We start from the raw sequence: 13740 nt of genomic DNA, 5'->3' as shown, positions 1-13740 counted from the left end.
GTTAACAAATATATAATTTACATAATTATTGTTCGACTCTGAAATGAACGTTCTTAATAAGGTTATTGACGTCATTCATTCATTCTCCTCGTCGATTTATCAGTCAATACATCAATACAATCTTTGATAAATAATTAAACTGTTATTCCACTATACTTGGAAAATATGATGGACATTAATAACAATACACATAAGTTGTATCATGTTTAAAAGCTTTATTTGTACCATTCCTTACATAAATAACATTAAGAATTGTTGCATTTGAAAAAATTGGTAACCTTTTAAAGGAAAGATATAAAAGAAACGAAAATGTATTTTGCATTTCCATTTAAAAGATAATACATGAGTAGTTTATGTAATACATCAACTACACATTGCAGTTAATTTTCGACTATTACCACCTTGAGAATCATCAAAACCCATATTTAATAATAGCCGTGAAAACCTCTACCGCCCCAGTTTCCGCCACCTCGCCTATGTGAATTCATTCCATATCCCCTATTTCTACCACCTCTGTATCCACGGTAATCATTATTTCTTGAAAAGTTACCCCCCCCATCATTTCCAAAACTACCACCTCCGCCAGCATTACCAAAACCACCGGCACGAGGAGCGCCGCGAAAACCACCACCAACCCGCATAAATTTCGCAGGGTTACCGGCATCCGAATTGAAACCAGTCGAGTGACCTCTTGGTGGTCTTCGTGATTGAAAACCACCACCTGTAATCTGTTCTAATTCGTAACGACAGGCATTCATTCCGCATAATGATTTAATTAAACTTAATACCTACAAACAAGAAAACCATATTTGTTAATTTCTGCTATTTTTAATTGTAGAATTTTTTTTCTTTTAAATTATCATAGAACAGTACTTTTTCTTCGATAGGACTTAATTCCAAAATAGTTTCCGGTTCTTTCGCAGCTTTTACAACAAGACTTTCCAAGGCAGGCCGTAAGGCTACTATTGCTGCTGCGTGATTTGGATTCATGTCTAAATTAATCCAATTGTCCAGTCTCACTACATTATCAACGTATTCGACTTTTCGAGAACCAAATAACAAGAGATGTACCGGGGATACCATAGTCATTTGCTTGCAAGATATTGCTCTTGTGCGGATCTACAAGAAAGAATAAAAGTTGAAAAGTCGAAGCGCGATTAGAGATATGAAAGAAGAGTTCTAACCACATGCAACACATTTTACCTTTTCTCCAAATACGAAAAATGGGAATGGAAAATTTTGTTCAAAATTACTGCAGTTCACCGATGTTTTATGGATCAGCGCTCCTTTAGATTCAGTAGTAAGAACCTTTCTTTTTTCTTTATGATAACAAACATTTGGATAAAGGCCCATACATAATAAAGCAGTAATCGTATCAAGACGAACATCCGCGCCGGCTTGATAATTTAATGGTGTAGGACAGAGAGTTTCTTCCGGAAATCCAGCACTTTGTAGAAGTGCTTGCAACTGATTCTATAAATGGAAAATATTATAAACACGCAATTTATGCATAGGAAAATTGTAAACTAATATGTGTATCGAAACGTACGTACCTTAGCTTCCCATGTAACCCTTAATGTCGGTATACTTAAATTTTTTGACTCGCAAAATGATTGCTCCGCATATTCGCCACCGCATCTAGCTTCTTCCCATGCTTGAAACGCGTGTAACATCGCCACATGATCACTATACCTTGCACCGGCAAACCATTTTTGTTGTGCTGTCAATCGTCTGGATTCAGGTCCCATATTATATACTTCTGGAAATGTCGTACTATTTGCAGCCATCGTAGACAGTGCATCGCCAACACGAAATATGCAACCCAGAATCATCATTTTGCCTAACCGTGGCTCTATAGGTAAACGGGCCAATATTTTACCAAGCGGTGTCAATTCATCATTTTTATCTAAACACTTCATCTCTAAAATTAAAGATCGGTTGTTATAATAATAGTACAAGTATCCTTAAATATATGTATAGAGAGAGAGAGAGAGAGAGAGAGAGAGAGAGTAAGAGAAAGGTTAAAAAAAAAAGAAAAGAAAAGAAAAGAAAAACACGTACCACGTAATATGACCTCCGCTTCGATTACAGCATCTATCGGTGGCGGTTCAATTGCCTTTGACAAAAACTTTCCAATACTGCCTAATCGTAGCAACTTAATACTCAACGCTAACTCGTGTAAAGGTGTTCTAAACATCTCGGGAGTCATGTGTTCGTCCATTTTATTGAAACGTGCTTTGGAGCATAAGTGGAAACAAAATCCTGGTCTAACGCGACCTGCTCGACCTTTCCTCTGTTCTAAATTTGTTTTACTGGCCCACACAGTGGCGTAGTTTGTCATGTTATTGTGAGAAGTAAAGAGCTTCATTTTGGCTTTACACGAATCTATTACATACACTACATCATTAATCGTAATGGATGTTTCAGCTATATTTGTGGCTAAAATAATTTTCGTTATTCCTGGCGGTACAGGGTCGAAAACTTTACGCTGATCTTCTCTAGGTAACTGAGAATGCAATGGTATAATTACGTAACCCGAACCTCCATAAATCGGATGCTGTTGTAAATGTTTCATCAATGCAAATATTAAATTCCATCCAGGTAAAAATACTAATACGGCACCTGGAATACCTTGGTCCTTGACATATTTCAAAAGAGCCTCTATAAGTTCAAAACTTATCTCCTTCTCGGTAAGTTGCGCCATAGCGTTCCTTGTTTGTACGGAATAGCCTTCGCTAATAACCTTATTCAAATTTTCATCTGGTTCTCCTTCTGCTGGTATATCATCCGAATCACGACTTTTACGTTTTTTGGAATCCATAGGTGGTACAAAATTCGTTAATTGTATACAATCTTCTAAGAAGTATTGTTGCACAGGATATGACCGGCCCGGTATTTCTATTACTGGACAGTTATTGAAATAATTACTGAACAACGTTGTATCGATCGTAGCTGACATTAGAATGATTCGTAAATCTGGATATAGATGAATCATATCGCGAAGAACCACCATAATGAAATCAGAATTTACATCTCGTTCATGAATTTCGTCGACTATAACGTGCGAAACACCTCTTAAGCCACCTTCCAGTTTCTTCAAAAGTACACCAACAGTGCAGAACATTATGCTGCCGTAAGGTCTTGGCAAACAAGATTCAAATCGTACGGAATAACCAACAGACTCTCCTAAACTTTCGCATCTTTCTACAGCAACTCGATCGGCTACAGACACAGCACTTATTCTTCTGGGCTGTGTAATTGCAATACTGCAAAATCCACCTTGACCCGATGCAATGTAATCATCCAAAATGAATTGACATACTTGAGTTGTTTTACCACAGCCTGTATTTCCTCGAATAATTATTATTGGATTTTCGTTTATAGCATTCATTATTTCCCCCTTTTTCAAGAAAACTGGCAAAGCCGATCTTTCTTTAATACTTTTTTGCATACTATCATCTTGTTGCAATCTTTCTCGTTGTTCGTTTTGCAAATCTTCCGACATTTGTTCTAAAGTCATGATGGCTAACGGTCCTTCGTCTATATTACAACCTGTCCATGGATCCCAATTTTGCTGCGGCGGAGACCAACTTACTACTCCAGCAGGTTGTGGTACAGACGAAATAAAATCATCCAATACTTGATTTGTTACTAAAGAGACAGCAGTGCTAGATTGGGAATTTTCTAATTTCACAAGCGATGCCTATAATACAGATCTGTATCGTGAATATTATTTTCTTACGCTAAATAAGATCAACTTCAGTAGTGTCCACGTAAATGTCCGCGCGCTCGGGATCGGCCGCGGTCATTTAAATGGGCACTACCGAACTAACTTTAATAATTTCGTGCAACAGCTATATTCTATTACCTGGACTATAACAGGTTGTATATCTAAATTTGTTAAAACATCGTGAATTTGACTTTCCAGTTCTGGGGAAATTTTTACTGGATATGGCTTAATTTGTTCCGCTTCTTTATTTTTTTTCAAAGTACCGCTAAACGCCTCGATCACGCCAAGATGATATAATTGCCGAACAAGAGACAAAGCACAACTTTTCGATGCAGTTTGCTTATTAGAACCAGTTTCACGACCAGTAATACCTAAAATTTTTACCCGTAAAATCCATATATGTATTAGGTTTTCCCAGAAATAACGGAGGATCTATCAACAGGATTTAGAAATATTCCAACACACAAAATGTACAATATTTTCCATTGTGTTGTCATTTGACCAGAAGTAAATAAAAATCGGCCTCGGTCACTTTTATACGGGCATGGTGTTACTTCTCAGAATTGAACGGAGATAAGGAAAGAGGATAATTGCGAGTGAGATAGAATAGCTGGCACCACCGAAACCATATACATATGTATAGAATGTATCGATAATGACCGGCGTCAAGTTACACTCGACACGATAACTCTGGTCATTTATGCGGGCAAAAATCCGGTCACTTGTGTGGAGAATATTGTATTTCATTTTATACAAGTGTCATTACTTATGGGAAATACTAATAAAAATAGTTGAATAACTCAACCTACTTCTTCCAAGTTGTTGCACATAAAATGACAATTCAGCCATGAAACTCCTAAAAAGAAGAATGTACATTTTTATTATGGATATTTTATAATTAATTATAATGTATCTAATAGAGAATTATTGCAACATAAATTTAACTTACCACTTGAAAATGTCCAAGACCACATTGGAGCACATTTTATTAAGTTTGTATAATTGGCTGCACCAAAACCGTTATTGAATCATTTCAATAAAAGTTGTGGTTAAACTTCATCTCTATCTGTGCACAAGAGAAAACAATCTTTTCTCTTGTACCAGCATCGAGCACAAGTAAATAGCGTACTCCAGAATGGTCTTGTTGAATTTCAAGTAGTACAAAAATCACTCGTATGATTTCTTCGTATCATTTTAATGGAATCCGGGACTTGAAATAGTATCAGGATATTGTAGTAATAAGTCAGATCCGATGGAAAAATAAACGGCTACATTGACACAACCCATACCTCGTATGATCTGGACCCAGCGGGGTATATTTGTAATCTGCATTAATTTTGCTAGATTGCATAAATTGATGAAGTTTTGATTTAGCATTTTCTATTGTCCAATTCCCATGAATTCCAGAATTTACATCGACGTCTTCCGCATCCTCAACTTTTTTCTGATCTGCTATTCTGTCCATATAAGTGTAATTGCCATGACCATGTTCATTGTATGGTCTATATGCAGGACCTATATCATTCGGTCCCATTCCATCTTGAAACACCGACTTTGACGGGCCGACAGATTCCTGATTACTAGGTTCTGTATTCTGCGGCTGAATATTGCCCGCATCTTTTGGAACATCGTTAGAATTCACATGTCCTGTTCGGACTAAATAATTAATAAAATCTCTAGCTGCATTGCCTTGTGCATCTTTTTTGTTGGTTGAATTTCCTGCACCAACATAATCAAATCCAGGTACGCGTAGTTCGCAAAGAAAACGCTGTCGATGTTTCAGCCCTAAATAAATTACAATATTTTAAATACGCTGTCGAATATTCGTATAATTTTTAATTGAACGTAGAAAACAATTTTTTAATACCTGTTGGTCTCACATCAAACTGTGGTTCCTTGGTAGTTTTCGTGCACCATTGATGAAAAAATGATTTTATGTCACCCATTTTAAGATTCTAGCAATACATTTGCAATATGTATAGCGTATTTATTGAACAAAACCAGAATAACCTATATAGGGATCGAATGAACAAACAACTACCGTGCCTTTGGCGTGTTATAGCAACAACCGGAAATGGAGGTATCCCCACCCCATATTACACAGTGCCCACCTCATCACTTCGATTTATTTAATCTATCAAAGAATTTATATGGCATATAAAAAAAAAGTATTAGTTTTTATTAGAAAAATGTGTGACACGTATTACAAAAAGAGTATAAACAATTACGTGAAATATGTATAACGAAACGGTTCTCTTATAAATTGTGTGCGTACGTTTCGTTATTGCAGATATTAATATATTGTAACAATATCTTGTAATCAATTTTAAAATATGGTATTACAACCCTTATAGAAATGAAATTTTATTTACAACCTTACTTTATAGATATATGTACTTATATACGTATACAATAGATTGCAATTAAATAATAAAACGTGAAAGACATATTAACCAGCTAATATTATACACATAAAAAAATATCACCCTTTTAATTGCGCATACGTGCAGGTATCTATTGGAAATATGCGGTAAACAACTATTCTAATTAAGTATTAATTAAATTCTTTAAGCATTCAAGAGATATGTTCTACGAATAAAACTTTTAATTAGTTGAAATAATTTTTATTAAGCTATTTTAAAATATTATAGGCAATGGGGTTGATACTGTAGCGAGCCTCGATGATTGTGCAAATTTCGGACTGCGAGGCGATTTATGTAACTGTGATTGCATCGATTGAGGAGTCGTTGTTGTAGGTGTCATTACGGATGGTAAATTTTTTCGCAATGGTTTAACAGGGGTTCGCGTGGGTGTCTTTATTCTTGATTTAGTTGCATTTGTCAATACTTGTTCTGGTAATAAAGAACTTCTTAGTTCTCTTTTATCTTCTAAATGTTCTTTAAATTCGCTATACGTTGTATCAGTACCGGCTGAGTTTTGTAACACAACAGAATTTTCTTTTTGTTGGCTACCTTTGACTGTTTTCTTTCCAGACTGTAAGATTTTTCTAGCAGCTTTTACGCTTCTCCTTAGTCTAGATCCACCGACACCTCCACTAAGATTTCTACGTTTTGCCGATGCATTTGGAGACGGAGTAAATAATAACTTTCTCTTTGATGTACTCAACGGTGTATGCCGACGAGTAGTTAATATACCGGGTGTTCTCTTCGATGTATTTATAGCATTTCTTTTAGAAGCGCTCAATGTTATTTTTTTCACTGATTTATCTTTCGCCTCTTTTCTAGCTTTCTTTATTGTTTCTTTTTCTTTGTTGAGGTGTTCCCATGATTCTTTCAACAATTCCTCTATTGGAACTCCATTTATAGTGAACACCTTTTTATGCATATCCTCGTACTCTTTTATTAAACTCTTCAGTTGTTCTTCTATTTTTGGCAATTTTTTCTGAATCGTTTTACGCTCCTTTTCTTCCATTAATAATTGCCCACCACGATTATAGAAACGGTCTGGATCATCTGCTCGTTGCAACAGTTCTTTCATTTTTTTCCACAAGTTATCACGTTCTTCTAAAAGGTGGAATATAGGCTTAAAGTTTTTATAAAACTCCTGTACCCTTTTTACTTCAAGCTCGTGTAATGTCAATAAATCTTCTGTGTACGTTTGACAATGATAATAATGAAATTGTTCTCTCTGTTCTTCGCTAAATTTGCATAAATCCCATAAATTTGTCAATTCGGTTCTTACTTGTGACACGTACTTTGCAATATTTTGTTTTCTTTTCTCTTTACATCGTGCTAATTCTGCTTCTAAAGCATTTATAGTCGCCGCACTGTACCCTACGTAACTATTAAGAAACGACTGACAAATACGTTCGGGTTCGTTAAGATACTTCCACAGTGCATTTAACTCCTGTTTAATATCCTCTACGTGTTCTTTAGCTTTATCTACTTGATGTTTAAGCTCATCTTGAAATTCCCTCAACTTTGTCATATTATTGTTATTAAAAACAAAGTTTTCTGCATCTTTGTATATAAAATGCTCAAAATTTGTAATCGGAGGTATGCCCAAGTCATCCATCATTCTGACGATTGTTCTGCGCATTTCCTTAAAAACAGATTCTAACCGATTCTTCTCATCTTCTTGTTTCTCAAGATAAAGTTTGAAACTATTTAGTTGTTCCTCTGATGGCAATTCTTCCTTTATATTGATCGGTTGAGTACCCAGTACTTTGCAAAGAGCATTCTCCTTTTCAAGCAATTCCTTCAACAGTGTCAACCTCTGATCCTTACAATATTGTAACTTGTGTAAATCAGAGCGTAGCACTTGCTCTACCTGTTTCAATGAAAAATTTTCATACCCACTGGTATTTACCTCTCTTCCTAATTCCTTGCTTATTACGGAAATTTGGTCCATTAGTCTTGTAACATTGCTTAATATCGTTTCTTTTTTCTGTTCCGACTCTGAAACCATATCTTGTAAGAGATCACTTATGTGGCAAAATGCCTGTTCACAATATATATTACGGGCATCTTCCGTAAATCCTATCTCTTCCCATATTTTGTGTAATTGAGATAATGTATTTCGAAGTTTTACCATCGTTTTCTGTATCGTCGGTTCCCATTTAGACAAATCAATCATTTTTATATTTTCTTTATATACAATTTAAAGAACAATTACACGTTTAACGTTGAACAGAATGATTCTAACAAAAATACGTTGTACTATTTGTATTTTAATGAAGTATAAAACGTGTCGGTACGTGCTGTACGAAAACAAATTTTACTCGTCAGACAGGATTGACCGTTGTTCTTTTGAATTCATATTCTACAGCAACGCCATCGCGCATAAGTACTTACTTGTTCTTACTTTTTACTAGCTTACCCGCCTTTTACTATAGTTACATTGTGAACCGACATGGACGTTACCAACCCCTTTTTTAACCACGTCTTTCGGATTGGTCAAACATATATTACAGGTGAATAACGTAACAAAATTAAATACTTGTTTTAATTTAACAAGTGACTGAATATGATCGTTAAATTAAACAAAATCTTAGTAGTCGTGATAACTATTTAGAAGAAGTCATAGTTTAGTAATCATTCTAGAAATATTTTCGATATACATATGTATTCTGTTTAATTATAGTTGGAGAAATCAATATCAATATCATAGATCTATAAAATATATTCACGGTAGATGAAAACGTTTTTAATCAAAGTTTATAGGAAATATTTTTACGACTGTACATTGTACTTCATTCATATTACAATTTTATTCTTGCATTGTACACCTATATAGATTGCACGTCACGCTATATGTAGATTAATTGATATTAATAATAACGACTAAATAGTTTGAAGAAACAATACAACGTGTACATATATAATAATTAAATAAATAATGAATGAAGCGTTTATAACGACGTATTTATTATGAACAAGTTAAAGCACTCCGTTATAGTATGGTAGTTACGGCTTAGGTTAGAGTCGCTTGTAAATACCGTACTCGTAAAGCATTGTGTAAAAAGCACGATAGGAATTGACTAATCAGTCGAAATAAAATTAATTAAAACATGAACAATGATAATGAGGAAAATTCAGACAATGATGTCCTAAAACATGCCAAGAATGCTGTATTAGGACATAGTTCACGATTACCGAATGAAACACCTACGGTGCAAGGTTTCCAACTTTCTTACAATCTTTTAAATAATTGTAAATTTACAACGTTTTGCCAGAATAAGATTGATATGTTTCAGGATATGATTGGAACAAGGGAATTGATTATCATGCATTGTTACAAACATACAAAAATTCTGGATTCCAAGCAACAAATTTTGGTTTAGCGGTGGATGAAATTCAACAAATGATAAATGCTCGAAACATTCCTCTTGCAGATGATCAAATCGATCCGTCGGAAGACGATGAATTTATAAGGAGAAAGTCTTCGTGTACAGTATTTTTAGGATATACATCTAATATGGCTTCGTGCGGAATTCGAGATACTATAAGGTTTCTTGTACAACATAAAATGGTTAGTATAAACATTTAAATGTATTATTTTTCATTTTGTTTATATCTTACAGCGATATGTATCTATATTATAGGTAGATTGCATTGTTACTACAGCAGGTGGTGTGGAGGAAGATTTGATCAAATGTTTAGCACCAACTTATATAGGAGATTTTCATTTATCAGGAAGACATTTACGAAAACTTGGTATCAATAGAATAGGAAATTTATTAGTACCTAATGATAATTACTGTAAGTTTGAAGATTGGCTTATGCCTAAATTAGATGCAATGTTGGCGGAACAAAAAGAAAAAGTATGTATTTAAAAGAAGAAAATCAGGTATCCATTTTTCAAACAGGATATTACATCAGAGTATGATTTTCAGGGTATCCTATGGACACCATCAAAAGTAATAGCTAGATTAGGCGAAGAAATTTATAACGAAGATTCAATTTATTATTGGGCAGCAAAAAATAAAATTCCAGTGTTTAGTCCAGCTTTAACAGATGGTAGTCTCGGCGATATGATGTATTTCCATTCTTTTAAGAATCCAGGACTTGTTATAGATATAGTGTCAGGTGGCAATCTGTTATAAATTAAAATTTTCTTTAGCATTTAGTGTGTTGTCCACATAAGTGACCGCACTTTTGCCCGCTTAAGTGCCCGCGATTATCCCCACCAATTGTTGGAAGTAAAGCGGTTTCGAACATGGAGCGTGTCGAGCGTAACTTGACGCCGGTCGTTATCGATACATTGTATGTATATGTATATGTATATGTATATTGTATGGTTTCGGGTGCCAGCTATTGCATCTCACTTGCACTTATCCTCTTTCCTTTCCTTTTTCTCCGTTGAATTCTGAGAAGTAACCATGCCCGCATAAATGACCGCGACCGGTCCCGAGCGTGGTCACTTATGTGGCCACTACTGTATTTCATTGAACAATGTTTTCCACATTACAGATCTGAAACGATTAAATACAATGGCGATGAAAGCAGTAAAAAGTGGAATGATTATTGTAGGAGGTGGCATTATAAAACATCATATTTGTAATGCAAATTTAATGGTAACAGGAATACCGAAAGAAAGTTACCAATAGATTAATCAATAATAAACTTTATTTTAGAGAAATGGCGCTGACTATGCTGTATTTATAAATACAGCTTCAGAATTTGATGGAAGCGATAGCGGCGCTCGTCCGGACGAAGCCGTTTCGTGGGGGAAAATTCGTATAGATGCAAAACCAGTGAAAGTAAGGATTGTTTAGGAAAATTGATTTCTCATAGATACCTAATGTTTTTTATCTGTTCATGTACCACTCCACCAGGTTTATGCAGAAGCATCTCTGGTGTTTCCGCTACTTGTAGGTGAAACGTTTGCTCGACATTATCATTCCTCGAAAGAAAGAACTGTATCGGACGTCTAAGTAATAAAAATATTTAATTCTTAATAAACATAATATCACGGTTACTTTCTCTATCCTTCTTGTATACACTCGTCAAATATTCATCGAAGATAACTTTTGTTCTACGTTATTTCTATTTATCTGGTATTTGGTAAATTTGTAAAAATGATTGTTAGCACTTTGGCGGTATGACGCCTGCGCAACGGCAACATTTCCGCGAGACAGGTGTCGGCGGCGCAGGGTTGCAGGCGTTGCACGGTGGTTGCCGACGGTGGGGGTAAACTGGATTCTCAGTTGTTTTCCGTAAGTCCGCGCTCGTGGACGGGCGCTCGAAACCAACCCCCAACCCCTTGTCTAGCTCCCCGACTTTATGGTTTCTGTTCCCGCGGGGTCGGACGTCGAGAGGGCCGGCGGGCCTCACAAATCAGCCATCCTCCGTTCGCCATATCCCTCCTATTCTCATTCTCGTTGCCGCCGTTAAAATAATTCTCCGTTATTTCTGACGTTCACACTGACCCGTCGTCGTCGTTGTCGTCGTCGTCGTCGTCGTCGTCGTCCTCGTCGTCCTCGGTATGAATGATGATGGACGTGGAGGAAACCAATACCGCCTCCAACGCGAGTTCCTCACCAAGACCCTCCAGTCCTGCGGCAGATTCAACTTTCATCAGGTAAGGATTAGAAAGTTCCGTGTCTCGTTGTCAGGGGTTAGGGTGCGCGTGATTCGAACGACGGGTAAATAGGAACAGAGACGACTCGGTTGTTACTGGAAGTATTTGGACAATTTTATTATTCCGTTTAAACTGTCCTTTGCATACATCGTATAAAAAGTTGTAAAACGTTTCTGCTATTCCGAGAGATAGAAACATACATTAGGAGTGTAAGGTATAAGCATAATCTACATCGAAAGGTTTAGAACTCAACGATGGTAATTTTTGAAAGAAATCAATATTTACTTTGTTTACTAGTTTCGAGAATTTTAGTTTAAATTCATTCGCAATTACTTGGACAATTTATTTTCTATTCCATGTATCTGCCCACGAAAAAGATCAACTCTAGATCGGGAAGACTCTCTATAGTTGCTTATTACAAGAACGTAGATTTCTCTCTGTAACGGTACTCTTTTCTTCCGCTGCACCTTCTCTGAATTATCAACCTATTTCTACCAGCATCCCCTTCTTCGTTTTTTCGCTACACGAAAATCCATTTCCATATCTTTCCGTGCCATCTCCACCCGCTCATCGTACAATCTTTATTTCAAAATGAAAGTTTTCTCCCGCGGCGCGAGCACGAGGTGTATTTACTATATTGCCAACGTCTTTTCCTCTTTACGCGCATACTTTCGACGCACGTAATTACTGTTAACTATGTATCTAGGCAGAGAACTTGCGCGAGATTCTCTATTTTCGTACTTCCCTCTGCAAAGTGTAGCAACCGTTCATTGTGGTCTTCTATTATAATTTATTAACGTAGATTAAAACATTCATGCCGAGCTTCATACTTTTGCGTTTATTTACGCAGCATGCAACGTAAGACTTTGCTATACACTGGATTCATTATTCATGAAATTATTTGTTCGTTTGAGAAACGGATATTTTCTTTGCCATTGCATTGTTCATATATTCTTTTGGTGGGGAAGAGGCTTGGAATTTGTGAGGTAATTTTTTCAGGGGGTATTAACGTGGCATAATTTGTGAACGGACCCTCGTGATATTTCCATACATAATATGCCATCTTTGGTCAATACATAATACCGTTTGCCTTTCCCTGCGATTCAAGGCACTGGAACGTTACATGTACATATGTAACAATAAAGTCGTTCAGATTCGCTGGAAGAAAATTGTAGCTATCTCGGTAGTAACTGAAATCGATGACAGTAATCGCATCGAACTTCAGCAGTAGTTACCAAGATTTAAAAATACTGAAAATGTTATCTGGTATTTGTAACGTGTTTGGTATTGGCGCGTAACACCACAGTGCATACTAGAGAAGAAAAAAAATTCTTAAGCGATTACTGTTGCGCAACTATTGCGCATCATCAAACGTATTTTTGCATCCTTTTTCAAATCGTAAGTGTTTTATTGTTGTTTCGTGGACGAGTTTACACGAACTGATCGTCGTTCGAAAATTCTTTTCCCATTGAATCGTCCATTAAATTAAATCGTATATTTGAAATGTACGGTTCCGGTAGAATAAATTATGCTCGATCTTAGAGATGCAGCTCACGTTTCTGATTACGTTCCAATTCGTCTCTATTCCCCTGTCGAACTTGCGGATCCTCCGAATACATTTATTTGCAGATTGGGGTAGCGCGGCACGCGCGATTCACCACCTTTGGTCACGGATATTTTCGGCCGACCCCTTTTCTTCTACTTGATCGAGGATAGTAATTATCGACGCCACTCGGAATAACGAGACTTGGATGTTTCGTACCGATAGTGTCTGTCATCGTCGCAAGTAAAAGTGCTAGTGGCATCGGTTTGCCGCTCGATAATACGTACTTCGGCTTCCGAAATAGGATATCTATTCATAGAGGGACTGGGTTCCCCTCCAGATGCCGAGGGTGTCGATCCGTGTCTCATCCTCTTAGATCTATCGGTTATTGATGGACCTTCGATCCTCTTTGAAGAAGCCTCAA

General features: G+C 36.4%; 3 protein-coding genes across 7 annotated transcripts; 1 reads left to right on the top strand and 2 right to left on the bottom strand.

The window, feature by feature from the left end:
- Window positions 1-239: 239 nt before the first annotated feature.
- Window positions 240-5787, bottom strand: LOC122399527 (dosage compensation regulator). Of its 5 annotated transcripts, XM_043400268.1 has the most exons (10): window positions 5598-5787; window positions 5020-5515; window positions 4540-4586; window positions 3875-4101; window positions 2062-3703; window positions 1554-1921; window positions 1204-1473; window positions 874-1119; window positions 620-788; window positions 240-577 (listed from the first exon to the last, which is right to left on the bottom strand). In XM_043400268.1, the coding sequence occupies exons 1-10, from the start codon at window positions 5674-5676 to the stop codon at window positions 426-428; spliced, it is 3696 nt and encodes a 1231-aa protein (XP_043256203.1). In that variant the 5' UTR covers window positions 5677-5787; the 3' UTR covers window positions 240-425. The 5 variants fall into 5 exon arrangements, with proteins under 5 accessions (XP_043256203.1, XP_043256202.1, XP_043256201.1 ...); XM_043400267.1 differs by having other exon boundaries at window positions 241-788; XM_043400266.1 differs by having other exon boundaries at window positions 242-788; window positions 3869-4101.
- Window positions 5788-6351: 564 nt separating this feature from the next.
- On the bottom strand, window positions 6352-8443 carry LOC122399279 (protein regulator of cytokinesis 1-like). The gene has a single exon (XM_043399847.1). It carries the CDS (start codon window positions 8324-8326, stop codon window positions 6368-6370), a length of 1959 nt encoding a protein of 652 aa, XP_043255782.1. The 5' UTR covers window positions 8327-8443; the 3' UTR covers window positions 6352-6367.
- A 328-nt stretch (window positions 8444-8771) lies between these two features.
- On the top strand, window positions 8772-11155 carry LOC122399280 (probable deoxyhypusine synthase). Its single transcript, XM_043399848.1, has 7 exons — window positions 8772-9369; window positions 9447-9721; window positions 9795-10013; window positions 10086-10278; window positions 10663-10766; window positions 10827-10952; window positions 11028-11155. The coding sequence occupies exons 1-7, from the start codon at window positions 9261-9263 to the stop codon at window positions 11124-11126; spliced, it is 1125 nt and encodes a 374-aa protein (XP_043255783.1). The 5' UTR covers window positions 8772-9260; the 3' UTR covers window positions 11127-11155.
- The last annotated feature ends 2585 nt before the right edge of the window (window positions 11156-13740 follow it).

Source organism: Colletes gigas, unplaced genomic scaffold (assembly GCF_013123115.1).
Source record: "Colletes gigas isolate AHSC1104 unplaced genomic scaffold, ASM1312311v1 Colletes_gigas_Sc00013, whole genome shotgun sequence".
NCBI classification, from domain to species: Eukaryota; Metazoa; Arthropoda; class Insecta; order Hymenoptera; family Colletidae; genus Colletes; species Colletes gigas.
The sequence above is the reverse complement of the archived record's forward strand: the minus strand, read 5'-3'. Positions and strand labels throughout refer to the sequence as shown.